The 27,997-nt window shown below is 38.0% G+C and overlaps 1 protein-coding gene across 4 annotated transcripts in view; it reads left to right on the forward strand.

Moving 5' to 3' along the window:
- The first annotated feature begins 221 nt into the window (after positions 1-221).
- Positions 222-27,997, forward strand: part of LOC307003532 (NACHT, LRR and PYD domains-containing protein 3-like) — a 64,795-nt gene continuing 37,019 nt past the window's right edge. For 2 of the 4 annotated variants that reach the window (XM_079622098.1, XM_079622101.1), the window contains exons 1-5: positions 222-312; positions 1,040-1,411; positions 3,993-4,082; positions 7,147-9,087; positions 9,211-9,384. In XM_079622098.1, coding sequence (XP_079478224.1) covers positions 1,143-1,411; positions 3,993-4,082; positions 7,147-9,087; positions 9,211-9,384 — 2,474 coding nt within the window. In that variant the 5' untranslated portion in view covers positions 222-312; positions 1,040-1,142. The remainder of the gene's footprint in view (positions 313-1,039; positions 1,412-3,992; positions 4,083-7,146; positions 9,088-9,210; positions 9,385-27,997) is intronic. The other 2 variants (XM_079622099.1, XM_079622100.1) reach the window with 2 other exon arrangements.

Here is a 27,997-nt window from a genome sequence, read left to right on the forward strand (position 1 = left end):
AACTCCTGATTGAGTATTGTAATAATAACATGAATCTGTCAGCTTTAAAAAAAATATATATATTCACTTACATTTTTACTATTGATAAATTGAAAAAATATTTCCTTAATGTAATTTTTTAAGTGTCACTCAGTCCCTGCATTCTGCAGTATCGCACGTCATCATGTTCAGTTGAGTTTGGGGCGGAGCTTGTTTTTAGCAGGACTCACCTGACCAGAATCATGACGAAACCGAAAGCACAGTAATCAGGTGTGCCATTATATAGACGCCATTTCAGAAGATTCAAAAACAGAAATGTCTTCACATCTCACGGTAAGTTCGTTAAAACGTTTCAAAGCTGTATTAAAACGGTTCATTACCTCTAAACATGTTTGTCGAACTCAAACACGGCCACAGTTTGATCAAACACGAGTTGATCGTTGCTTTCCTGATAATCACGGAAGCGCTAACACTCATTTATTGGTTGAAAATAGTAGGCTGTTCAGTGACGCTTACGACTGATGAAAGGAAGTGTATAGTCGCAGGATAATCAACAAGACATTAATAACATCATATTTTTAATGCGAGACGAAAAAACGGATTGTGAAACACCTGCAAGAGTTCATCAGCAGTGTCATCAAAGTGAAGATGGATCCAGTTTAAATGAGGCTGCTGTGTTTGATAGTGTGCCTGATCTCATAAAAATGCGTCTCTGTAGCACGCATTGTGTTTATCGTGCAATTTATGCGAAAATGAGTTTTTTATATGATACGCAGAAACAACTAATTTTAGCGTATACATTGCACTATAAACACACTGCGTGCTATAGAGACGCATTTGGTGTGATCGGGTTGGCCTACATGTCGGACATGTTGCTGTAAACACTGGAGAAAATAAAGTTTTTTATTTAAAAAAATAATATAAATATTTTAATAAAAACCCTTTTCTCCTAACTGGAGAAAAACTGTTAATGCTGCGTTAAAGTGAATAATTTAAATGCCATTTAATTCAAATGTGTCGAAATTGAGTTGTTTAGTACATGTTTGCTGTGTCCACATAGGCTACAGGTCTGAAATCAAGTTTCTCATCAAGGAGGAAGAGAAGGAGCAAACTGTATGTAAAATGAGTGTGTGTGAAGAGATGAGGAGAACCGAACCTGTAAAATGAGTGTGTGTGAAGAGAGAGAGGATAACCGAACCTGTAAAATGAGTGTGTGTGAGGAGAGAGAGGATGAGGCGTCTGTTCACACTCAGAGAGCAGCATCTCCAGTATCCAGCTGTGTGTCCATGAAGAGTAACAACTCCATGCATAATCCCCCTAAACTCAGCGATGGACAATCTTCAGTATCCAGCTGTGTGTCCATGAAGAGTAACAACTCCATAATGAATCCCCCTAAATTCAGTGATGGACCTGCTGTGACCTTTGACCCTGTGTGAGTATCATAAAGTTCAGGGACAGTATGGACTCTGTTCGCGCCCTGGACGAGATATTATTTTTTTCATCGCCCCCAGAACTACAACACTAGCAATGGTAGAGGTGTTAGTGAGGCCAGCAGGGGGCGCTCACCCTGTGGTCTGTGTGGGTCCTAATGCCCCAGTGTAGTGACGGGGACACTATACTGTCAAAGAGCACCGTCCTTCGGATGAGACGTTAAACCGAGGTCCTGACTCTCTGTGGTCATTAAAAATCCCAGGATGTCCTTCGAAAAAGAGTAGGGGTGTAACCCCGGCATCCTGGCCAAATGTGCCCCTTGGCCTCTGTCCATCATGGCCTCCTAATCATCCTCCTATATATACTAATTGGCTTCATCACTGTCTCCTCTCCACCAGTAAGCTGGTGTGTGGTGGGCGTTCTGGCGCAATATGGCTGCCGTCGCATCATCCAAGTGGATGCTGCACATTGGTGGTGGTTGAGGAGATTCCCCCCCCCCTTCTATGTAAAGCACTTTGAGGTCTCAGATAAAGCGCTATATAAATGTAATTAATTTAATTAATTAATTAATTAATTAACTAATTAATTAATTAACATGCGCACACACAAACACATGTGTGCGTATGGTTGCACAAATAGTTATTAAAAATAAAGGGTAAAAAGGCTAAATAAAATATGTATCCAAATTGAACATATACAGGGGTAGCCAACGTCGGTCCTGGAGAGCCACAGTCCTGCAGCGTTTTGCTCCAACATAATCAAACACACATGAACAAGCTAATCAAGGTCTTAAGGTTACTATAAAGCTACAGACTGGTGACTTTTTATCAGGGTTGGAGCAAAACTCTGCAGGACTGACGTTGGCCAACCGTGCTACATGATAGTCTTGGAATCCTATTCTTAAGCATAGACTGGAAAATCACATATCTAAACGTAAATGGTTGCTGCACTTAATGTACTACATTTTATTTAATTATTTATTCTATTAATATAAAGCCTGTGCCTGGGCACCCTAAAACTGAAAAAGCGGTTAATCCAACCAAGTTGACTTTCAAATTCGTCCCAAACTATCAAAATGCTCTGGGAGTTTTAGGCGCAGTAGTCAATATGGCCGCTAGGTGACATTCAAACTCCATTTGGTGATTTAAAAACTCATGAACGCTTTTGACCACTGGCCTCTTTTAATAGAAGACACATATGATTTTATTTCTGAAGTGAAAGAAAGCAACAATTAAAAGTAAAAAAAACACAAATATAGTAGCTTAATTTAAGATAGTTTTTTGTGAAGAAAAGGTCCTACACTGAACTTGCACTAAATGTAAATCAAATAAAAAAAATTCCACTAGTGGTCCGTCCAGTTAAGATATTGTAATGTAGCTCCTCAAAATATTAAATGAACATCAATGACTGACACAAATATTAGTTGTGATTCTTCTATATTGTTTTTTTTATGCTCCTCTTCTTTGCTTCACTTCACCAGTGGTCTGTGAGTTTGACTAATTTAAAAAAGTTGACATAAATAAACTGTCTAAAGCATCAACATTAAAAGTCAACTGATTAATCTACTTATAACAATGAATCAACTGATTCACTGTTAATAAGTTTACAGTTTATCAATTATTATAATTACCAAAAATGTATGCACCTCTTGATGAAAATATCATCACAACATTTATTTAAGAAATGAAAAGCTACACGCTCCATCATTTTTTTATTTTAGATCTGGACTCAGGAGCATCAGTTCATGTGTGAAAATGATTCTTCATGCTCCTCCCAAACCATTCTTTCACAATCTGAGCCTGATAAATCTTGACATTGTCATCCAGGAATATGGCCATGATGTGTCTTCTGACATGGAGTGTGTAGCTTTTCATTTCTTAAACAACCATCAGTTAGGGTTAGAAAAAAAGTAAACAAAAAAAGGAGCTAAAACCTTTCCTTGAGGGACTCCAGTACTGCACTTCACCACTTGAGATACCATAAAAAAATATTTTGTATCATTTATTAAATTAAATTATTAATATGATGGTTTCCTTATAAATATGGGGGAACAAATGGAAAAGTCAGCCAGCTATTAATTGTTTTGTTAATTATTATGCCTGTAGCCTCAACAGTACGGCCAATTACCAAACTTCACATAATATTCAGAAAAACTGTTGCTTAAATTACTTTGAACAAAAGCACAAATCGTTAAGACCTTTATCTCAAAATATATTTAATTATTTTAGCGATTCTCAACAGCCAATTAAATCAATAACATTTTAAAAGCATTAAATATTCTATTCATTTAGTACAGAATCAACTTTGCGGTGCTGGCCGTGATAACGCCAAATTTCCATGTGAAACGTGGATGTTTAGGAAAGGTTTTGTGCTTAAAGGTTACTTTAAACTTTAAAGGATAATAAAATCAAATGCTGCTTTTACCTGCCCTGTTGTACCCTACATGTTTTCTCTCCAAAGCTATACAAATACTACTCTATAAATTACAGAAGTATTGACTGGGTTAATTTAATGGAGCAGGCAAATAATCTGCATAGAAATGATTTGAAATATTTCTGTTTATTTCTCATTATCAACAACAGGAAAAGAAAGAGAGCATCTTCTCCCGTATCCAACTGTTTGACCATGAAGGCCACAAAATTCAGTGATGGAGCAGTGACCTTTGACCCTGTGTGAGTATCATTATGTAGGGTGAGAGACACATGAACACAGAATGCATGAACATTTTACATTTATTATGGCTAAAGTTCTTAAACAAATATAACAAGTTACAAGTGGAAGTAAAGATGCAAAGAATGGAATTGTTAAATGGTGCTTTCTTATGCTTCTCTCTGACATTTCTCTGTTAGATATCCATTTACACAGGAATGATTTTTGTTACATGTGTTGCATCAGTGTTATATTGACAATTATCCTTTAAATTAATGATGCACTGAGATGATTAATTTTAGGGCTGCACAATATATAGAAAAATTATCGCCATCGCGATAATAGTATATGCGATATCTGTATCGCAGAGAGCGAGAGTGGTGCGATAAATGAAATTTATTTTATGTGCCAATCATGTGTGCATGCATAGGCTGTTTATCCAAATTTGACCAATCACATGTGGCCTTACTATCTTTATACCCGCCTCCCCAGTAGGTGCTATTATGCCATTGGCTAAACCGGGCCCAAAAGGGAAACCTAGAGGCTCAGAGCAGAGAGGGGAAAATAAAAACTGATCGTGGGAGTAGAGACAAGCAAGGAAAATGACAACAGCGAAGAACTTTTGCCTTAAAAGAACTGTACGTCTGAAATATGGCAATATTTTGGCTTCAAGAGAGAAGATGTGTCCACGTCGAGGGGACATAAAACTAATCTCTACAGTCTACAGCGCCTGAATACTGGACTATGTTATCTTTATAGTCATTGCGCTAATACTGTCAAAAACACACACGGTTTACATATACAGAGTTGGTTATGTCTAAAGTGAAAGCAAAGATTTGAGAGAAAATCTAGTGCTTGTGTTATATGCATGTATATTAAATGTGTCGCATGCTGGTCTTAAAGCGACAGTAGCCTAATAGTAAACATGCTGCCGCTTGTCCTTAAAGGGATAGTTCACCAGAAAATGAAAATTCTGTAATTATTTACTCTAATGTTGTTTCAAGCCTGTATTCATTTATTTCTTGTTATTCCTAAGAGATTTTGAAGAATGTGTAACCAAACAGTTGCTGGACACACAATTATTTTAGTATGATCATCATTACATATGGCTATATACACGTTTTTTTAAAAAAAATAGCTAATAAAAATAACATTTCTCTCGGGAGATCGCAAGAAATATCGTTATCGCAATATTCAACAACAATATCGCATATTTTCCCAATATCGTGCAGCCCTAATTCATTTTGATAAAAACTGAAACAAGATAATTCTGGTTAGGAATAAATAAGTGGTTCCCAATCTGGTTGTCATGACAAATTGCTGGAGGAGACACAAAATCTTTGCTCATTCCAGTATTTTAAATATATAAATGTAAGTGTTTTGTAAGGATACTCTGATCGATCTGCCATAAATCAGCCAATAATAACTTCCTATTGTAACGTTCAGCCTTCTCGGTTGAATTACATTAACTAAAATTGTGGTCAGATTTAACTCTGAAAGTTTAAGCGTTTTAAAAGATGAGACAACAACAGATATAACCGGAATAAAAGTGTATTAAACAATATTCACAAGGAACAACACAATAAACACAAGAAAACTAAGTCTGTTAAAGGAGAACTCCGGTCAATTTTAACATTGAGCTCAATTTTTAGTAAATTTGGAGTGCTGTCAATACAAAGTACAACGACAAAAATCGGTGTTGCCTACACCGTGTTATCCTCTTTTTAAAATTTGCACCCTGTTGACTTGAAGGGGTCTAATTTTAAACCTGCTTTTATTTCTCTTATCATCCTTGATGTGTCATACAAGTGCCCAGCCATGTTGAGTGATTCCTTCAGAGTGAACACGAGTGAATCTGACTACAGTAGATGTGAAAGATATTAATAAAAATGATGTTATATCAGCCAGCGCACATACCTGCATTTAGTTCCTGTTTTCGGTCAAAGTCCAAAGTAGTCGATTGTCGAGTTCACGCGCGTGATCATAGGTAACTAAACCTATACGCGTGAACTCGACAATCGACTACTGCAGTCAGATTCACTCGTGTTCACTCTGAAGGAATCACTCAACATGGCTGGGCACTTGTATGACACATCAAGGATGATAAGAGAAATAAAAGCAGGTTTAAAATTAGACCCCATTCAAGTCAATAGGGTGCAAATTTTAAAAATAGGATAACACGGTGTAGGCAACACCGACTTTTGTCGTTGTTCTCTGTATTGACAGCACTCCAAATTTACTAAAAATTGAGCTCAATGTTAAAATTGACCGGAGTTCTCCTTTAAAAGCGTGGAGTCCGTTGCACCATACCATAAAACAGTCCAAAGAATCCTGCTGTATTGCTTGTCCCAAAGTGAATGTGAGTAATGTCCACCGGTGTATATACAAGAAGTCCACTGAAGTGATAATCCAAAGTGCTGGAAAGGAAAGTCCACAAAGATCACTCCACAGTCCAGTTTGCTGGTGGTCGTATGGTGAGCAACGACCTCAATTGTTTGACATGCTGCCTGCTTTATACTGTCTTTTTCCTTTTTCCTGTCATGTGATTGCTCACATGACAGGCAGACCAATAATCATTTATTAAATACAAAAGATAAGAGGAATAAAATTACTAAGACAACATGTAAACCTATTAAAACTCTAATATACATAAAATCAATATAATATATAGAGTGGTTAAAACATGTCATGTGTGACAGTGTCACACTATGAATCGACTGATTGTCTCTAAACTTGCCAATCTTATGTTGATGACACAAATGTATGACTGCTCAAACAAGACAATGAAAGCATATATAGAATAACTTTAAAAAAAAATCCTTCAGGAGCAGGGTTGGGAAACACTGGATTAGACTATGGTGGGCCGCCACAATCTAGTTAATGAATGGGAAACACTGATGGGTTGAAAATATCATTGCTAGAACAAAACCTTGAGAAACTCCATGTGTGATATTAGGATGGCCACAATAGATGGAAATTTAGAAAGACACAATAATTTATAGATTAAATTAAATTTGGACACAATAGATAGAAGAGCAAACACTACACATTTAATTATTTTCTTTATTTGCACAAATGTGTTTTCAGTGGTGTGAGAGCTGACCAGATCAGAGATGTGTCCTGTCAGACCAGCACATCCTCCTCCTTTCAGAAACACATCAGTCATCATGACACAGAAGCAGCCCTGCAGCTCGATTCTCAGCAGCCAGTGCATGATGATCTGCAGAGAGTCAAAGACCAGCACAAAACCAGCATGAAGAACAAGTATGAGAGCTTATTTGAGGGAATCAAACTACAAGAGAATCAGACCCTCCTGAACAGGATTTACACACAGCTGTACATCATAGAGGGAGAGAGTGAAGGAGTGAATGAGGAACATGAGGTGCTACAGATGGAGAAAAGTTACAAGACCCTCCAAGACACTCCAATCAACTGCAATGACATCTTTGATCCTTCAGCAGAACTTGGATATGAGGAGAAGAGAAGAGAGAAGAAGGGCAAAATAAAGACTGTTCTTACTAAAGGCATCGCTGGAATCGGAAAAACCGTCTCTGTGCAGAAGTTCATTCTGGACTGGGCCGAGGGAAAAGCCAATCAGGATGTAGATTTCATATTTGTGCTTCCATTTAGAGAGCTGAACTTGATTAAAGAGCACCAGTACAGTCTTCACAGACTTCTTCTGGACTTTCATCCTGAACTTCTAGATCTGGACTCAAAGATTTATGATGAGTGTACAGTTGTGTTAATATTTGATGGTCTGGATGAAAGCAGAATTAAACTGATGTTTTCAGACAGTGAGAAAGTTTCTGATGTGACTGAGACTTCATCAGTGGGTGTGTTAATGTCAAACCTCATGAAAGGAGATCTGCTTCCCTCTGCTCTCATCTGGATCACCACCAGACCAGCAGCAGCCAATCAGATCCCCTCCAAATACATCAACCGTGTGACACAAATTCAGGGATTCAATGAGCCTCAGAAGGAGGAATATTTCAGGAAGAGAATCAGTGATGATGATCAAGCCAGCAGAATCATCTCACACATCAGAAAAGCAAGAAGCCTCCACATCATGTGTCACATACCTGTCTTCTGCTGGATCTCCTCCACTGTGCTTCAAAACATCCTGAAACAAGACCTCAGTGCAGAAATCCCTCAAACTCTGACTGAAATGTACATACGCTTCCTCCTCATTCAAACTAGTATGAGAAACAAGAAGTATGAAGAGAGCGATCTAGAGAAAGTCCTGCAGTCCAACAGAGAAGTGATTGTGAAACTTGCGGAACTGGCTTTCAATCAGCTGATGAAGGGCAATGTGATGTTCTATGAGGAGGACCTGATTGAGAGCGGCATAGACGTCACTGACGCCTCAGTGTATTCTGGGATTTGCACTGAGATCTTTAGGGAGGAATCTGTGATTTATCACAGAAAGGTTTACAGCTTTGTACATCTGAGCTTTCAGGAGTTTTTTGCAGCACTGTATGTGTTTTTCTGTTATTTACACAAGAACAGTGAAGTTCTGAAAATGTTCCTCACAGGAAAGTCCAGAACTCAGTGTGAGATTGTTTCTCTGGATGTGTTTCTGAAGGGAGCAATGAATAAAGCCTTGAAGAGTAAAAATGGACACCTGGATCTTTTGCTTCGATTCCTTCATGGCATCTCACTGGAGTCCAATCAGAGACTCTTACAGGATGTGCTGATTCACACAGAGAACAACCCAGAGGGCATCAAGAAAATAACCCAAAACCTCAAATCAGGTCAAAAAAACAATGTCAGCCCTGAAAGATGGATGAATCTGTCACACTGCTTGATTGAAATGAAGAATAATTCTATTGTTGAAGAAATGCAGGCATTTTTAAAATCTGGAACAAACGACAAACGTCTTTCTCTTGCACAATGTTCAACTTTGGCAAACATGATCTTGATGTCAGAAGAGGTGATGGATGAGTTTGACCCTAAAAAGTACAAGATCATATCATCACAAGAGGGTCGAAGGAGACTGTTACCTGCTCTGAGGAACTGCAGAAAAGCTCTGTGAGTGTGAAAATATGAACATAATATCAACTGAATTGAAATATGAACATAATACCCCCATAATGATAGATGAAGTTGGGCTTGACACCTGCATGCCTTTTAATCAAATATCCTTTTTTTCAGTTTGGCAGACTGTAATCTCACAGATCAGGACTGTGAAATTGTGTCTTCAGTTATACAGTCATCAAACTCCCCCCTGAGAGAGCTGGACCTGAGTAAAAATGACCTGCAGGATTCAGGAGTGAAGCTGCTCTGTGCTGGACTGAGGAGTCCAAACTGTCAACTCAATGTGCTGAGGTTTGTGTTTCACATTTATTAATTACATTTTCTCAATTGTTTATATAATTAATTGTGCTTTTTAAGCGATTATAAAATAAGGGCTTTTAAAACACATTGCAATGGCATTTCAAGTACACTTAAAGTGTGCTAATGGCATCATTATAGTGCGCTCCAAACACAATAAAGTAATCTTTATAAATAATGGCACAGCTTAAGAATTTGCCTTTTACTGACATTTTAACTCTCATATCATCAGTGAGAAAATGAGAACAGATATATGTATATTGAATGTAGGAACCACTACTGACTGGAATCAAACACGGGTCGCTGCGACACAAGCTCACTCGGTTTACCAGTTGTGCCACCACACATATATTCATCATACAAACTTGGGTTACTTTGTGTTCTTCCTTTACAAGTCCTGCTATAAGCAAACTAATTTTTCCATCAATGACAGGACAAATTATATGGATTTAAAGACTGCGAATTAAAGACTGCGAATTGCAGAGAAACGTCTCAATATAGGCGCAATAAGTGGTGCGTGAAAATAAACGTGAAACTGTATAAAACATGAAATTGCGTTAAACTTGAAGCTGTTGAAGAGAATGTTTTTCCCTTATATCTGACATGATCTTTCATTAACGCTGCAGGATGCAATTACATTAACTGGCATAACATTAGTTTTATTCTTGTGCACGCACCAAAACACAGACAAGTTCTGTTCGATGGGAAGAATGTGAATGTGCAGAACTGCTTTTTTTCAGTGTGTGCGGATGAAATAAACCCATCCGTAACATTTCTCTGCGGTGTAAGGGAACTAGGATCAATATAACTCAAAGGGTGATTGAATTACTGTGAACAAGAACCAAATTAATATGCAAATCATTCAGAATTAATTAGAGATGCACCGATTACAATTTTCTAGGCCGATTTCCGATCATTGAGTTTGTCCTGCCGATACCGATTTTAGCCGATTCCGATTTCATTTTTTCTAACCAATTTACAGCACACACATGTATTTTCTATCTTTTCTTTGCCCCTTTCACACGTAAGTTTAAAATATTCTAACCGACCCCTCAGAGTGAGTTTTTTTTTTTCAAGGCGACCGTTATTTTAGAAAGTTCCCTTTAATGTTTCCATGGCGATGCATCACACGATACACCGCAGCCACAATAACACTGTATGACAGATGTGTCGCTTTTATTTAGTTTTTCCTTTTTTATTCAAAATATTCACAAACTTGCTTACCATGTCATCAACTATCTGATATTCCGGTTCTCAAATAAAGTGAGTGTGTTTGGTTATGAATAATCTTGATCTATAACGTGAGATGGGCGCCGCCATATGTTGTCCTGTCAGTCGGATTTACAGCACGTGAATTCATCAGTTTCTCCCGAAATATGTGCAAGTAAGAGGCCGGTGAACTGTGAGAAGAATATAGTAAACGTTATAGTTACTTCCACTATGTTTGTCTAATAGGAATAACACGCGCCGGCAAATTATATCTGAATAGATTGTTATTGCTGCTTCCACAGACATCAGTGTGTATTTTACAAACTCCAAATGTATTGTTTTACTCGTGCTTATGTGTTTATAAATGTCTGAAACCTAAAATAAACATTATGCGGTTGAAAACACTGCATAGTTGTGACATATGACAGCGCTGAACGCGTCCGACTCTGGCTCAGCGCCAGCCAACGCGCGAAAGCACAGTTTGAATCTGGCAGTTATGAGACGTCACTGAACATTTTATATCCCATAACTGGCACTGTACTCTCAGGGGATCACATATATGGATCAAAATCACATATATGGGACCGTACCGCTCAAAAGGTTAATCCGAGTGCATTTGACCGGCATAAAATCGGCATATGTCAGACTGAAATATGTCAGACGTGAAAATCGGCCAATTACGGTCACCAGCCGATCAATTGGTGCATCTCTAGAATTAATATTTAACACTTTATCATCTATTCGTCCATAGGGCTGTGCAATTAATTGAATTTCGATTTTGGCTCCCAACGATCACCAAAATAGTACAATCGAGTAAAAACTATTATTTATGTTCTTATTTATTGTGTTATGAATGACACTCGCACACGCACATCTGCCCCTCCCGAAGCCATAAACTCTCTCAGCTTGAATGTTTAAATTGATAAGACTTAAAAAGAAGTGAAAATTATCAACTTTAGTTACGATGCAATGCTGGCCCGATTGTGCAAGTGACAATTCCTTCATGTCCCGACTCCTAAACGTGAGTGTAGTTTCGACGCTTGCCTTGTCCAACCCATTTTGAGAGACAGAGAGAGAGAAGACGCGGCACCGCTGAACACTCATGCGGTTTGTGAAATTGCGTTTTGGAGAAAGTTTTAAAATTATTGATTTGATTTTATAATCTGTGTGGATTCATTTAGGCTACTTATACTGCGGGAATTTCACGCATTATAAGTGGTAGACCTGCGGGAATTATTCAAATACGTATTGAAGTATTATCTGTTATAAGCCTATTATTTATTTTAATAGTTCAAAAAGTACAATAAATGTTCAAATTTTGATTTTTTTTTTTTTTTTTTAAGAATTGTTGAAAGGCCTCTTTTTAATAAATACAACACGTTCCCAAAGTCGTGTGAAATAATCGTGTACATAATCAGGATTTCAATACTGACCAAAACAATCGTGATTATGATTTTTTTCCATAATTGAGCAGCCCTATTTGTCCACCAATAAATTGAGATTAGGGTATTTTATAAATTCTGGACATATTATTATCCCATGGCCTCCATCCATCCATCTTCTTCCGCTTATCCGGGGCCGGGTCGCGGGGGCAGCAGTCTAAGCAGAGACACCCAGACTTCCCTCTCCCTAGACACTTCCTCCAGTTTTTCCGGGGGGACACCGAGGCGTTCCCAGGCCAGCCGGGAGACATAGTCTCTCCAGCGTGTCCTAGGTCTTCCTCGGGGTCTCCTCCCGGTGGGACGTGCCCTGAACACCTTCCCATCCCATGGCCTATGGTAATAATATCATAAAATTATGATCACTGATTATGAGCAAGGTAACAAAATCTACAGTTTAAGGCAGTAACTTGTAAGCACACTGTTCAATGTCAAAATAATTCCTTCGTTAATAATTAGTTACACATAACTTTATTATATTAAATAAAAATTATTCACACCTTCACAAAATCCACACATTTAACATCCTATACAAAATTCACACCCCATTCAAATTTATTTACCTCTACAAAATACACACGCTGTACCAAAAATCTTATACACATTTTACCTGGTGCCCCTTGCATCACAGCCCATTCCACCCATAATTGTGTTTATGATTTATGAAAATTAACAAAAAGACTGATGATGGTTAAACCATACAAAATAGTCCCTAAGCCACATTACAGTCTAAACACAAATAGCAAGAGCTTTACATCTAGCCATTCATGCACAAACTATTCATTGAGCACTAGCAAAAGTGTTTGTTTTCCAGTAGATGTCAGCAATATTTCACTAAACTATGAAACGTATCACGTTTTCGCCATGAAATGAAACTGAGAAATGTAGATCTTCTTTAGTGTGAATTTTACATAAAATGCCATATATCCCCCCAAATCTGCAAAACCGAGGATAAACATTAATAAAAACGTGATATTACACACGTTTAAAGAACTGACATGATTGTTAAAAAATCATACTGTCGGGGGCTCTAGAGAACTCAGAACAGCTGTTTGCATAAAGTTTAAGGTAAAAATAACTGCCATTAACTGCCAGGCCTGTTTCTACATTGGATGTGGCGATCGAGGCGACGACGAAACATAACAAATTCCCAACCATAAACTGAACGTTCTTAAAAAATAATGAAATAAAAAACACTGAACGTGGGTTTTCTTTCTGACACATTTCAAGCACTCGCTGGGCGAGGGAAGATTGATGCAGTGGACCGGGGTGAGTCTGGGTTTTGTGTTTTTTTTTTTGCTTTATTTGGTAATATTTTGAACTAAAAGTATTAAAATTGTATTAGTAAAAAAAGAAATTGCTAGGGGCACCCCTAGTAATTGCCTATTCCGTTAAGTTTCCGTTAAGTTGTTAAGTTTCTATTTTTATTCCGCAAACATCGTTTTCATGGAGACAGATGCGGTGTGTGTGCGTGAGAGAGAGAGAGATGCATGAGTGACAGAGAGACGGAGGGAGAGCAGGGAAAGGAAATGCAGCTGAACGAATACGCTGCGTGTTTTATTTCAAAGTTTCTTTATTGTTTTTTCCGCTAGAAACATCAAGTCAACGTACAGTAACAATGATTTTATGAAATAATCGTTCCACACTGTTAATACCCCGATAAAACCCTCCCTCCAACAAACAACCTACAGTCTCCAGTAAGAAGACAAAAAATATATATACAATGTTAATATCCTAAAACATTTTCAAAATAAAATAAATAAAAAGATGCTCAGCTTAACCCTCTGGGGTCGGCAATCATGCCGGCGTGATCTGCTCGCTTTTTTTCTTATCAGTGCAAAAGAGATTCAAAATACTCTGTTGGTTTTGATCTTACATTTAAGTGTTTTACATCATTCGATCCAGTTAAGTTTCTTTTTTTTTTTGTGAAAATTTATTTTTTTAATGAGCTGAGGCCACCACGCCCCCCGGCGCTATTCACATGGTAATAGTTTAGGTGATCTATATGCCTTGCGCACGCCCCCGATCAATGCCATGAAAACACAGTTTCTCGTCAGATTCACGGATAGTTCATCGCGTTTGGAGGATGGCACGCTTCTCCGGTAAAGTCGTCCTCCAGATGATTCTCTTTCCTCAGAGAAAGACGGTTGCATCTCAGACGAAGAACGGCTGCATTTTCAAGAGTGAATTGATCCCATCGAAGATACGAGTAAGTTGTTTAGTGTTATATAATTATTGTTCTGATTATATAGAACTCATATGAATTTTCAGACTATATTTTGCTTAGTTTTGATTAGCTTTTGACATCTTTCAGGAAAGATTGCCTTACAATATCCCTAACATTCGGCTATATGGTCGTGTAAACCGTTTCAATGTGATATTACTCTAAACATATTTGAATGATATTTCACTCTGTTTTGATTAGCTTATGACACTGATTATCATGCTAAAAATACTGACTTTTGCGTAAAGTAGCTTATTCGCGAATATCTGCTTAGGTGTAAATATGATTTCGTGCAAATATATTTCAGCCTCCGGTAAAATGTGATAGGCCTACTGTCTAAATACTAGACATTATATTTTTATATATAAATGTTCGGTTTTGGTTAGCCTATGACACTTATCTTGCTAAAATATTGCCACAGATGATTGTGAATACAGGTGTAAATGTTTGAAATGCTCTAAATGCATGCGGTCTATATGGCCATCAACAGCTCGCAGTGACGCGATCTATGGCCCATAAATAGATATTTCTCCGTTCTATGGCCCATTAACAGATATATAGGCTACATGCATTGTGCGTCCATACCCATTAATCGCCCATCTTTGGATAATGTATGCTAACAGTTGTATTTATTTTTTTAGGAATGTGTCTGTATCACGCTCTCCTTCTCCAGCACCGCAGAGGGACACGCAGGTGTCGTTCAGTTCTCAGTGTGATCGAGAATCATACAGACGTAATATTTTACTGATGAAATGTAATTGCGTTTACATCGTCATAATATACAAGTAGGGCCTACCTATTCTTGTGTGAAATTACAAAAACGGTTGTCTTTTTTTTAACCCATGGCCATTAGTGATTGATAATGATAATAATACAGTTTCTTTGATTGTGTTATCAACAGATGTGACAATGAACATGTCCAAGCACCTGTCCCGAAGAGAGCCAAGGCAAACAAGCAGGCAAGCAACAGGTCCAAGGTCCACCCTGTCATGGAAAACCGAGACTTATGTTGACATGGTTCCACAGACTGCGCGGTTCCTGCCCGCACGGGAAACTGGACCGCAACTGAGCTCTGTTGTCTCACATTCTCCCATGAGTCTATTTGTAACAGTATAGGCTACACTACCTTTATTTTTTTGAAAGGATGTGTTAAGTTATATTGTTAGGAAAGATTTCTATTTTGAATAAATGCTTTTCTTTTTAATCAGTGAATCCTGAAACAAGTATCAAGTATTCCGTCCTTCGGATGAGACGTTAAACGTTAAATTATATTTTAAAGTGTATTAAAATAGAAAATCATTATTTTAAATTGTAATAATATTTCACAATATTACTGTTGTTTCTGTATTTTTTTATCAAATAAATGCAGCCTTCTTCCAAAAATATTAAAAATGGTAATGTGTCAAAACGTTTGACTGGTACTATATGTTTATATATGTACGGTAGCACTGTGGTCTTGTGAGGCACAACATTTAGTTCCTCCACATAGAGGAATTACAATAAAAACAGATTGAAAAACAAAACCTTTGAATCTCCACTCATTCTCAGATTCTCCTCTCTGCCTCACAGCACCGTGATGGGGGCATTAGCCATTGGGGGAGTGTCTATTGTCTCCCCTCATTCATATTCATGGCCATCAACACCCCTACACATACAGCAGTACTGGCACAAAAACTGACTTACAAAGTTAAAATCGTTATATTGTTGTTTTGTGAAAGAGTGATCAGAATGATTTTCACATAATTTTGTAGTAAACATTCTAGCTTACAAGAATGGTAACTCAAAAGTCTTGTGCCAAACTATTCAGTATGAGTTATATGGGCTCATTGCAGTGACAATTTTTTCCCCAAAACTTACTAACCATGTATAATATTTTTTTTCTATAAAATGCAAACATGTAACTTCTATTTTGCTCACATATTATTTTAGCAGAGTTTGTGCTGAATACAGCAGAATTATGAGTTGGCCAAAGGTATGTTGTAAGTAGCTGAAATAAGCACAAATGTCAGGGCATGTCAAAACATCTCAAGGGCCCCAAAAACCCATCAGACCCCAGAGGGTTAAGTGTCTTGAGAATTAGCTAGTAGATAGTCTAAAAAGGGGGGCCACAGTTTATCAAAGATCCTTAAAGATCCAGTCTGTGACATTCAGATTTTTTCCAGTTTAATGCAAGTGAACACTTCTTTCAGCCATGCATCAACAGAAGGAGGTGAGGCATGTTTCCATTTCAGAAGTATGAGACGTCTCGCTAGCAAAGTAGTAAAGGCTAGAGCCTTTTGAACCGTTACTGAAAGGTTAGCTTCAACGGTCATCCCAAAGATGGCCAGAAGTGGATTTATGTCAAGATCTATGGCAAAGGCTTCCCTCAGAATTTTGAATATTTTAGTCCAGTAATCGTATAATTTAGGGCATCCCCATAACATATGAATGAGATCTGCTGGTGATTGCTTGCACCTATTACATGCATCAGTGACAGAGGGGTATATTTTAGCAAGTTTAGCATTCGTATAGTAAACCCTATGTAGAATCTTACATTGTATCAGGCCATGTCTTGTACTTATAGATGATGTGTGTACGAGAGCAAGAATACGCTCCCAATGTTCATCAGAGATTTCAAATCCCAAGTCTCCCTCCCATGCCTCTCTGACCCTACTTGTAGAGGCTGGATTAATATTGTGAATCAGATTATAAATGACAGAAATACAGTGTTTTGAATGTGGTTCAAGCTTTAAGAAGTCATCCAATGGCGATTCAGGGGGGCGATTCGGAAAGTGAGGGAATAGTTTTTGCACAAAATGCCTGACTTGAAAGAAACGAAATAAGTGGGAATTAGGTAAGTCAAATCTTTTGGAAAGGTTATTAAAGGATGAGAAAACTCCACACTTATAGAGATCATCAATGGTCCTTATGCCTTTATCAAACCATATTCGAAACGCCTCATCCATATTAGAGGGTGCAAAACTGTGGTTTTTAATTGTCGGAGAGAGTGTGGAAGACCTGTGCAACCCAGTCTGTTTTCTAAAGTGATTCCATATCTTAACTGAGTGAGATACCACTAAATTTGAACTAATGTTAGTAGGCAAGGGTAGTTGAGAGCATATAACTGAGTGCAGGGAGGGGCGTGCTGAGGACTGTTTCAGGTAGACCAAGCAAGGGGGTTCAGAATTCAGATTGTTCCTCCAGTATACAGTTTTCTGGATATTGCAGGCCCAATAATAGTGCAAAAAGATTGGGAGTGCAAAACCTCCCTTGTTTTTTAGGGAGCTCTAAAACTGACTTTTTAAGTCGAGCTGGTCCATTTCCCCATAAAAAGGAAATTATTCGTTTGTCCAAATCCATAAAACACTTTTTCTTTAGAAAAACTGGGATATGTTGGAATAAATACAAAAACTTGGGTAGAACAGTCATCTTGATTAGGCTTATACGCCCAGCAAGAGAAAGAGGGAGGTTAGCCCAACGATCCATGTCAGACTCAACCTTTTTAAGTAAGGGGACAAAATTAGGGATACCGTCTGCATATAGGGATAATTTATACTCTCTACCTAGCCGGTTTATACCTTTAAAATTTACATCCTCACGAAGCCAGGTGGCTAAGGGCTCAATGGCAATGGCAAAAAGCAAAGGCGACAAAGGGCAGCCCTGCCTAGTGCCCCTCTGAAGCAAAAAAGGTGATGAAACCACACTATTAGTTAAAATAGAAGCCTGTGTGGAGACATACAATAGTTTGATCCAGGAAATAAAACGATCATCAAAGCCAAAGCTTTCCATTATACGAAATAGATATCCCCACTCGACTCTATCAAACGCCTTTCCCGCATCTACATCTGAACTAGGCATATTGAGGATATTGAAAAGTTTCCTTGTATTAAAGAAATAATGTCTTCCAATCATAAAACCTGTTTGGTCATCCGAAATTATTTGGGGAAAGACTTAGTTAAGATTTTATAGTCCACATTCAAAAGTGAAATGGGTCTATAGCTGCTACACAGCAAGGGGTCTTTGTCTTTTTTGGCAATCAAAGTGATTGACGCTAACGACAGGGTGGGAGGCAGATAGCCCTTAGAAAAAAATACTCGTTAACCCTCTGGGGACCAAGAACGCGCCCGCGCGTTTTGCTCGTGTTTTTTTTTAGCAATGCAAAATAAACTCAAAATGCTCTGTTAATTTTGATCTTTCATTTTCGTGTTATACATCAATCGATCCTGTTCAGTTTCAATTTTTTTTCTGTATACTCACAATAAAAATAAAGTGTTTTGCTTTTTGCCAAATAAAGAAAAATTAACATGATGCGCGTTCTGCACTCTCTCTGTCAATGAACTCCAATTTGAAACGCGTTCGAAAATGATCTGTAACTCCGCGAAAATTCAGTCAAACAGGCAAACATACCCACGGGCATAAAGCTTGAGATCGCATCTTTCAAATGAAGTAATTTATATATAAAACAAATATTCTCAGCTTCTGTAATCTGTATGAAAAGAGAGCGATTCCAGTCGAGCTCATTACGAGCTCATTGACTTTAATTCGTTCACGCCTACTGACGGAGCGCGCTATTCACAAGATAATGTGTTAAGCCATCTATGCAAAACAGGTAAACGCCCCCAAGCAAATGCTTTAAGTTTCATCATTCAGTCACCTGCGCGTTGGGAAGATGGCACGACACAATATTCTTCAACTTTTTTAAAAGGAATGGAGCTTCATCACTACCTCCGCCTGCAACTCGGAGTGCGCTTAGCAACACTGTCAGAAATCAGAAAGAGTAAGTAGGCTACATATTTTACCCAATATTATTACAGATATTTTACAGATATTTTCACAAATTAATATGGAAAACATGTCGATTTTACTGGTTTTCTAAGGCCAAATTAGAACCTGGAATTGATATTTTTCCCGCAGTGCTGAATGAGAAGAGCCATTAATATTATTAATAAACTATTGTTTTCTAAGTGGCTAACAACATCTCCATCTCCGCTGTTAAGCAGATGCGCTTTTAGAGAGAAATGCTCCTTTCATACGCATTTCATAATCAGAATGTATTAGCTTTTGATTCGAATTTGTTTGTTTTAAAGTGGACATTTCAAGCTTTAGCCTACATAGGCTATATTTTGTTTCTGTTCTCGCGCTCCAGTTCATGGAGATCATGAAAGCGCGCCTGATTGTTTTATTTTATTTTACAAAAGCACAACGCTTTCTTGTTATTGTGAGTTTACACAAAAGTAGTTGCGAATAATGTATTATTATTTTCTGTATGACCAGAAATGATAAGAGTAGGCTATTTTAAGTTGTTTCACTGTTGATAGGAAAATGCAAGTGTTCTCGTCCGCGGCTCCGTGCCATGCAGTCTAACCCGTATTATGAATGACATTTGACGAATTGCTTTGTTCTTTTTTTGGATAAAAGCGTCTCTAAATATGTAGCCTAATAAATGTTATAATAAAATAATAATAATTATTATTATTTCCGTACACGGATCCCAAACACACCGCGTCTTCTAAGTCAGGTGACTGTAAATGCGCAAAAACTGTTTCCATTGCAGTTGGTCGCAAGATTTGTGTGCTTTGCAAAGGACAGCTTGGTAAAAAGAAGGACACACCAAATGCCAGGCATTGTAATGTTCACTTGTGTCTTCAGTTGAACAATTAGTTCATTTTTTCATTTTTCATTTTCATTTATATTTTTATTTCATTCTTTTGAAAAAGAAATGAAAAGGAGCAGAAAGAAGATAAAATTATAATATCTGCCCCTTATCAACATAAGTTAAATTACAATTCCAAAGAGGTGCGCTTACAACACACATCTACTTTGCAACACATATACAAAGACATAAATCAAATATCACATTTCCTGCTAAATTGATGTATTATATTTTTCTATTAGTAATGCTTTTACACTCTTCAACAAAAAACGATGTTGAAGTTTAAATTTCACTATTTAGATTGTTCCACAGACTGACACCGTGTATTGAGACACATCTTTCCTTTAATTTTATTCTAAACTCGGGTTTCTGAAAGACTTCAGTTCCTCTTAAATTGAATTTACTAGCTCTTTTGATGAATCTATTTAGTTCCTCCACATAGAGGAATTACAATAAAACAGATTGAAAAACAAAAAAGATTCAAAGCTCTTTGTTTAGGCTTGCCTCATGATGGGCCATTGGGGGAGTGTCTGTCACACCCTGGGTCTGAATCTCATTAATATTGATGGGCCATCACCACACCCATAATCCTCGGTCTTACAAAAAAACGGTCTTACAAAGTTTAAATCAATGTATTGTTTTATGTGAACGATTAGGCAGGATGTTTTTCACATCATTTTGAAGCCAGAACTCGAAGCGACAGCATCCATTAGTCAAAAGTCTCCGGAACACATATTTAGTATGTGTTTTGTGGTCTATTTCAGCAACTTTCATTTTTATTTTTTTCAATAACCACGCATAAACATTATTCTCTTAAAAATACAAACATGTACATACATGTTGCTCACATATTATGGTAGCCCTGTTTGTGCTATATAGAGTGAATTTACACCTTTGCCATTAACATGTTTATAAATAACTGAAAAAAGCACAAATGTCAGGGCATTTCAAAACATCCCAAGGGCCCCAAAAACACCTTGGTCCCCAGAGGGTTAAACATATTCTGTAATGCAGGTGCTAGGGATGTAGAAAATGCTTTATTAAACTCCGTAGTTGTAATGAAGTAGCGAACTCAGAGGGATCCATTTGCAGCTTTTATTAGAATGGTCAACAGGCAGGGTCAAATAGTAGCAGAGAGAACAACGGAGAGAACACAGGGCAGATCGGGGTCACAGGCAGAAGTCGAGGCAGGCAGCAAAAGGCTAGGTCCAATAGGCAATCCGGGTCAAGGCAGGCGGAGAACAATCAGAGGTCGGTATAAACAGTCCAAGGTCAGGAACAGAACAGCAAACATATAGATAACCGCTTGGAATTAAAAGCTGGGGCAATGCAATACTTCGCAATGAACGAGAGTGAACAGGGTTTATATGGGTGAGTGTGGATGAGCTGCAGGTGTTTGTGTAATCAGTCCCAGGTGAATGAGATGATGAGTGCTGATGAGTCCGGGCAGTGAGTGTGGGAAATGTAGTTTGTGAGGAAGTGATCAGTCTATTGTGGCTCTAGAGGGCACTCCAACTGGTAATCGTTACAGTAGTAAACCCGTCAGGGCCTGGTGACTTGCCGTTCTGCAAAAGTTTGATAGCTTCCACTACCTCAGAAACTGATATTGGGTCACCAAGGGTCTTAGCCATGTTACTATCAATGTTGGGAAAAGTGATCTTATCCAAGGGCCATTCCCCACAGTCAGAGCCTAAGGAAAGCTCAGAAGTATAAAGGCTTGAGTAAAACTCTAGGAAAATCTTATTAATTTTTATGTGGATCATGAAATACTTCTCCTTGTGGTGACCTTATTCCATTAATCAGCTGATGCTCTGGCTTGATGAGCTAATAATTTACCTGCCTTATCACCTAGTTCAAAAAAACATTGCTTAGATGTAAGCAACTGCACTTCAGCCATATTCGTGGTCAAATGATTAAATTCCGTTTGTAAACGAAGGCGTTCTTTATACAGATATTTATTTGGATCAACAGCATACTGATGATCTAAACTTTGTAGGTCCTTAAGGGTTGTATCTAATTTAAGCTTGTCAGCCTTGTTGTTACCAGAAAAATAAGAAATTATCATACCTCTTAAATATGCCTTAGACGTTTCCCAAATGAATTGAATATCACTTGTCTTAAGATGGGTTTCTTGAAGAAAGAACACATCCCCCCTAAAACATAATGTGGCTAATTTTAATATTATTGTTCACCCCTTTAACATTCCATGATAAGAAACGAATACTGGAACTCTCTTTAGTCTTAGCCATTATCAATCGGCCACATGACAGCTTCAAATCTGAGCAAAACGCAAAAAAGAAAGAAAAATAAAGAAACACTTCAAGGAAAATAAAATAAAACACAATAAAGCAAATTGGAAAGCCATAGCGTTCAAAAAGGAAAAAGAAACAAAGACCCATTCCAAGATCCTAAATCCCACTCCTAACATATCAACCCAGAACCACGCAGAGAACCTGCTAAACATCAACCTCTCAATGCAATTTCTCAAAATGACAAATATTACTATCAAATTGCACAAAGGACCCCGGCTCCACAAAATATGTATTTTAGGCCATGAATAAAGAACAAAAACTGATCAAATTCAGACTACCAGTAACACACAGCAACGCTGTATATGACAGTCTGCATAAAAGTTCTCCTGGGCAGCAGATGTACAAAAATTACGGTGTAACGGCATTGGGTCATACCATGAACATTAGCTCAAATGATCTATAGGGAATTTTAATAACTAATCATGAATATGATTAATATATTGCATATTACAGTTACATTCAATTATCGAAATTGAAAATAGATAGATTATATGAATATATGAATAATCAATCACAACGTCTTATAATTCCTCATTCATATATCAATAATCTTATTTCAGATCGATTATGAGATAATCCTTAAGGGAAATTAATGTAATTATCAAATATGGGTTTGTCCAGCAAACGACCATAAGATTAACCTATCAATTTCTCAATAAAGTTATCCCTTCTTATAAACTCCAAGAAATATTAACTTTCTGGCCGTGAACATTAATTTTCCTGTGTTTATAAAATTAAACGACTCAATGTAGTAAATAATAAGAGCTGGTAGCTCTTGGATCGCTAATCTCATTGACTTTGTATTTACGAATTTTCAAACAGAAACAGTCATGGATATAGGTTTTAATAAATGCAAAACTACAGAATATACGGACTACACAATATACACTGATTATATGTCTATGTACATAACTTACAGTTAAACAATACAAAACAAAATGGATAACAGATGAGAGAGGGAGATTTGGAGAGAGGGAGAGAGTGAGAGAGAAGAAGAGTGACTTAAATCGACTCGGAGCAGGGTGCACAAGTCGCGCGCGGAGTTTTGTGGGTGAGAGAGAGAGAGAGAGAGAGAGAGAGAGAGAGAGAGAGGAAATAATAGATCACGAATGATCATAGAATAGCAAAATCACAGACCTTTGAGAGCCAACAATGAATCAAACCTTAAAACATTACAAACTCGTTGGAGTTATACTTGCATAGTTCGTTTGTGTGTGTGTCTGAGACCAGGGGCGCGCGTTCTCGTGTGTCCTCGGAGCAGAGCGCGTTCTCGTTGACGTGCTCTCTCGTGTTTCCAGAGCGCTCTGGTTGCGGGAGATTTGAAGGCCTCTTGAAAATGAAATTGCAGAGGGGATAATTCAGGCTAAGTTCGTTTCACTCTTAGGTGAAGGAGAATTTGAAAATGAAAACAAAAACTAAGATAAAGAAAATAACAGAAGACGGAGGCAACTCCAAAGGAGTTCAGGACCATAGACTTTTCACATGACGAAGATCGGAAGAGGAGAGGAGAGGGAAGTTCCGTCTTTTACGGTGCCTGGTTATGGCCCTAAATATGCTTTTCTTTTGTCTGCATTATAATGGCTAACGACTGGCTATTCACGCTGTTTCAACCCCTAATTTCTTTCATAGTTCTCACTTCACATTTGAAACTGTATCAAATGTCTTTCTTAAATAAAGAAACATTTCCGCAGTGTTAATTTCGTTGACGAATAACTTTCGTCATTATTTTCGTCAATGACATTTTTTCACAGACGAAAACGAGACGATAACTATATAAAAACCAGTTTTAAATGACGACAACTATGACGAAAATGTATTGACATTTTCGTCAACGAATAAAAACTAGACGGAAATGTTAGGGAGGGACGATTGGGGAAGAGATCCAGTCAGAACTGATTTGCGTTTGTGGTAGATGCGCACATTTGAATTGTGACCGTGCTGATCTACCGGCGACCCACGAGTTGGCATGCGCTTGATGCATTTCTCATAAATCGTTAAAAAATGTAAACGTCTGGGAGAAAGAGAAGAGCAGACATATGGATAGATCTGAATAAGAGTGACGACGCGAAAGAGAGCTTTATTCTGTATGTTTTTCTGTGTGAACACACACACACGACGCGAAGCGTGCAGCCCTGCACATAGACAGCTATACAGCGCGCTGCGCGCAAGGACTGAATTGAGCTCTCTTTCGCGTCTGAATGGACAAATACACACAACTTTTATGTCCGTTTTGGAGAGTATTCACGTACAGTCGGTTATGTCTTTACAGAACGTACAGTTGTGAGAAGAATATCGGACGTGCATCATCAGCAGTGCAATTGGTTCTGCACACTCGGTTTTAAAGTGACAGTGCGTAATAAACCTAATGCCGTCTGTACACTTAATATTGATCGAACAACAAAATAAAAAGAGTTGAGCTTTAATAAGGATTAATTATATTTAATTTAAACATAAATATATCTGCTTGAAAGAATAAAGAATGATGTATAAGTTAAAGACTGCATAGTCATTCACTGAAGAAAACAAAGACTGTTCTACTTTAGGAGAAGTACTTTTATTTAATTTTAAGATATTATTTTATGTCACAGTGCTAAATCTGTGTCTTTTAGAGGAATTTTAGAGAAATTCTAAATTAATGCATTACAATTTAACTAAACCCATTCGATTTTAGTCGAATAAAATCGTATTGTATTTCGTCGACTAAAACTAGACTAAAACTAAAACAATTCAGATGACTAAAATGTGACAAACTAAAATGGCATTTTAGTCAAAAGACTATGACTAAAACTAAATCAAAATTTGCTGTCAAAATTAACACTGCATTTCAGTAAGCATTCCTATTTAGAAAAATTCATAAAAAATAACAGCTAGATGGCAGGTGCACCTAGAGAGCTAGCTAGCATGTTAGCTTAGCACACCATCAATACACGACAGTTTGATCATTTGAATTTCATTGAAAAGGCTAAACATATTATGCAGCTAAAATTAATAAAATAAACCTAACTCATAAATTGGACTCTATATGAGTTCAGTGATTCAGGTTAAATGATTGTGAAATAATGGTTATGTTAATACACAACCAACACCATCAGATCACCGTTCCTATTTGTTCATCTGGCTGTTATAACTCATGTACAGCAGCCAAACAAAACTTAAAGTTAATAATTTAAGGGCGAAGAGCCCAACTAAAACACACACTGATCTCCATAATGGTGACTTGAAAATTAGATTTTCTCCTTTGGTGATTCTGCTTTCCTGTGCTTTGAGTGAATGAGAATACATTTGATTAGTCTAACACAATACAAACATTTTGATTCAATTAGTTGCAAATAAGTTGCATTGACATATTAAAATCATGTGCAATTTACAAATCAATATTGTGTTCAAATAAAATATTCAAATCTTGATTAGATGCATAATGGGTGATACGATTAAATCATGTTCATTCAACAACGTCCTGGGACAACAGAGCCTGTGTTTGTTGATTGGGATTCACTGATCGAAAAGCAGCTGACCGGATGTCATTGTCATTGTCGCTACAACGGTCTTGTCAGCCTTATGATGACCATCCAGGAGCAAGATGAGTGAAAAGAGCGAAAACTACGTATCTTGTATAACATAAATAGCTACGAACTCCGGTGTCCAGATATTGTATACTAGATAATATAAATGAAAATGTTTTAATGAAATCCGAAACACAGCATCGTGTGAATAGACACAAGTAGCATTAGTCCGAAAAGGAGAAGAAAAAGAAAAAAGTAAACCGCTCACGTAGCTTCTGTCGACTCACGCCGGTGGGTTTTGATAAACTCACCAGCCTCATGAGCTGACGACAACCGCCTCTTCTTACCATCCGATGCCGTGATGAAAAGTTTAGATGGGTAATGAAGAGATGGTCTCAGACCAAGCTGGTACAGCTCCTTCATCACCGTTCGGTATTCGGCACGCATCTCCAAAACTTCGGGACTGTAGTCCTCATTGATGAAGACCGGATTACCGCGATATTGAAGCTTTCCTTAGTTTGCGGGCTTCACGTCTCACCAAATCCTTGATCTGGAACTTGTGGAAACTAATTATCACAGACCTAGGTCTCTCCCCTGACTTTGGTTGCACTGTGAGGGCGCGATGGGCATGATCCAAATCAGGAGGAGAGGTAAACAGGCTTGCACCAAAAATTTCCACTAAGAGCTCCGAAAAGAAAGTGGTCGGACGAGGGCCCTCTATCGTCTCAGGTAAGCCAAAGATTTGTACGTTATTTCTGCAGCTCCTCCCTTCTAGATCCATAACCTTGGCTTTAAGTTTAGCGTGTTCGTCAGTTAAAGCCGCAAACTTCGACTCTAGGGTTCCGACACTCAGGCCGCTCGTGTCCGCGTTTGCTTCAAGTGAACAAAGTCTCTGTTCATGGTCGTTTACAGTTGTATGTAAAATGTCCAGTCTCGATTCCAAGGTGGAGAATGCTGATTTAAATTCCGAAGACAATGCCACCCTGTGTTCTTCCAGCAGCGTCGTCAGAGTAGCAATATCTGCTAAGTTCCCGCTAGCCTATGTTTCGTCTTTCTAAACTTCGTCTTTCTTGGCGTTTCGTCTAGATTTCGAAGCCATTTTCGCCCAGAAAGTTTCAAAGTAGTAAGCTGACTGATTAATTGGACAATCAAGTCGTTGATGGGCCAAAAAATAAACTTTAAAATGAAAACTGTTGGAGCACGGGTGAAATGCTGCTACTCCCCACACATGTCAGTGTTTTAAATAGCGTAAAAAAAAAAAGAATAACAAAACGCAATACGTAGTGGCCGGTGTTGATTCTGTGGCGCACCGCCACAAATTAGTCTATGTGTGGGAAACGCTGTAAATGTTCAAACACACCGAAAGAACTTCACAGGTTATGATACATAAGATATACAGGTGCTGATCATATAATTAGAATATCATCAAAAAGTTTATTTATTTCAAGAATTCAACTTAACAGGTGAAACTAATATATTATATAGTCTCATTACATGCAAAGTGAGTTATTTCAAGCCTTTATTTGTTATAATTTTGATGATTATGGCTTACAGCTTATGAAACCCACAAAATCAAAATCCCAGAAAATTGGAATATTACATGAAATCACACAGTAATTACACAGTAATACCATGGTCATTGAACCAGGTTTTGGTTCTTTTGGCAGGTGCAAATCCTGCTGGAAAATGAAGGAAGCATAGTGCTCTGAAAATGTCCTGACGGCTGCGTTGACTCTGGATTTAACCCTCTAAGCGCCAAAGTCGCAAAATTGCGACAAGACGTCATACTTAATAAAACAGGCTGTAGATCCTAATATGGTGTAATATCTCATTTGTATTCCCTACCACTAGATGGCAGACATGTAATACTTTTATTCAAGACCAAAATGACGTCATGTTCCTATTCAAAGTATTGGAGAAAACAGCAGAGCAAGTGAGCGCTCGTGTCATTGATGCGGAAGCAGTTCAGTTCAGAGCGTCTGAGTAAATTGTGAGATTTGTGAGAGAAAATCATCAAATGGCTAATAAAAACTTGTATCGTGAGGATGTGTTGCAAATGTTATTCGCCGATTCTGACTCTGAAGGGGAATATTTGCCTTTTGAAAATGACGATCGCGCTTCTCCCGGTACATCTTTGCCGCGAAATGGTGCAGCTCGCGCTTCTCCCGGTACATCTTTGCCGCGCAGTGGTGCAGCTCGCGCTTCTCCCGGTACATCTTTGCCGCGCAATGGTGCAGCTCGCGCTTCTCCCGGTACATCTTTGCCGCGCAATGGTGCAGCTCGCGCTT

Source organism: Phoxinus phoxinus (assembly GCF_949152265.1).
Source record: "Phoxinus phoxinus genome assembly, chromosome: 1".
Taxonomy (NCBI): Eukaryota; Metazoa; Chordata; class Actinopteri; order Cypriniformes; family Leuciscidae; genus Phoxinus; species Phoxinus phoxinus.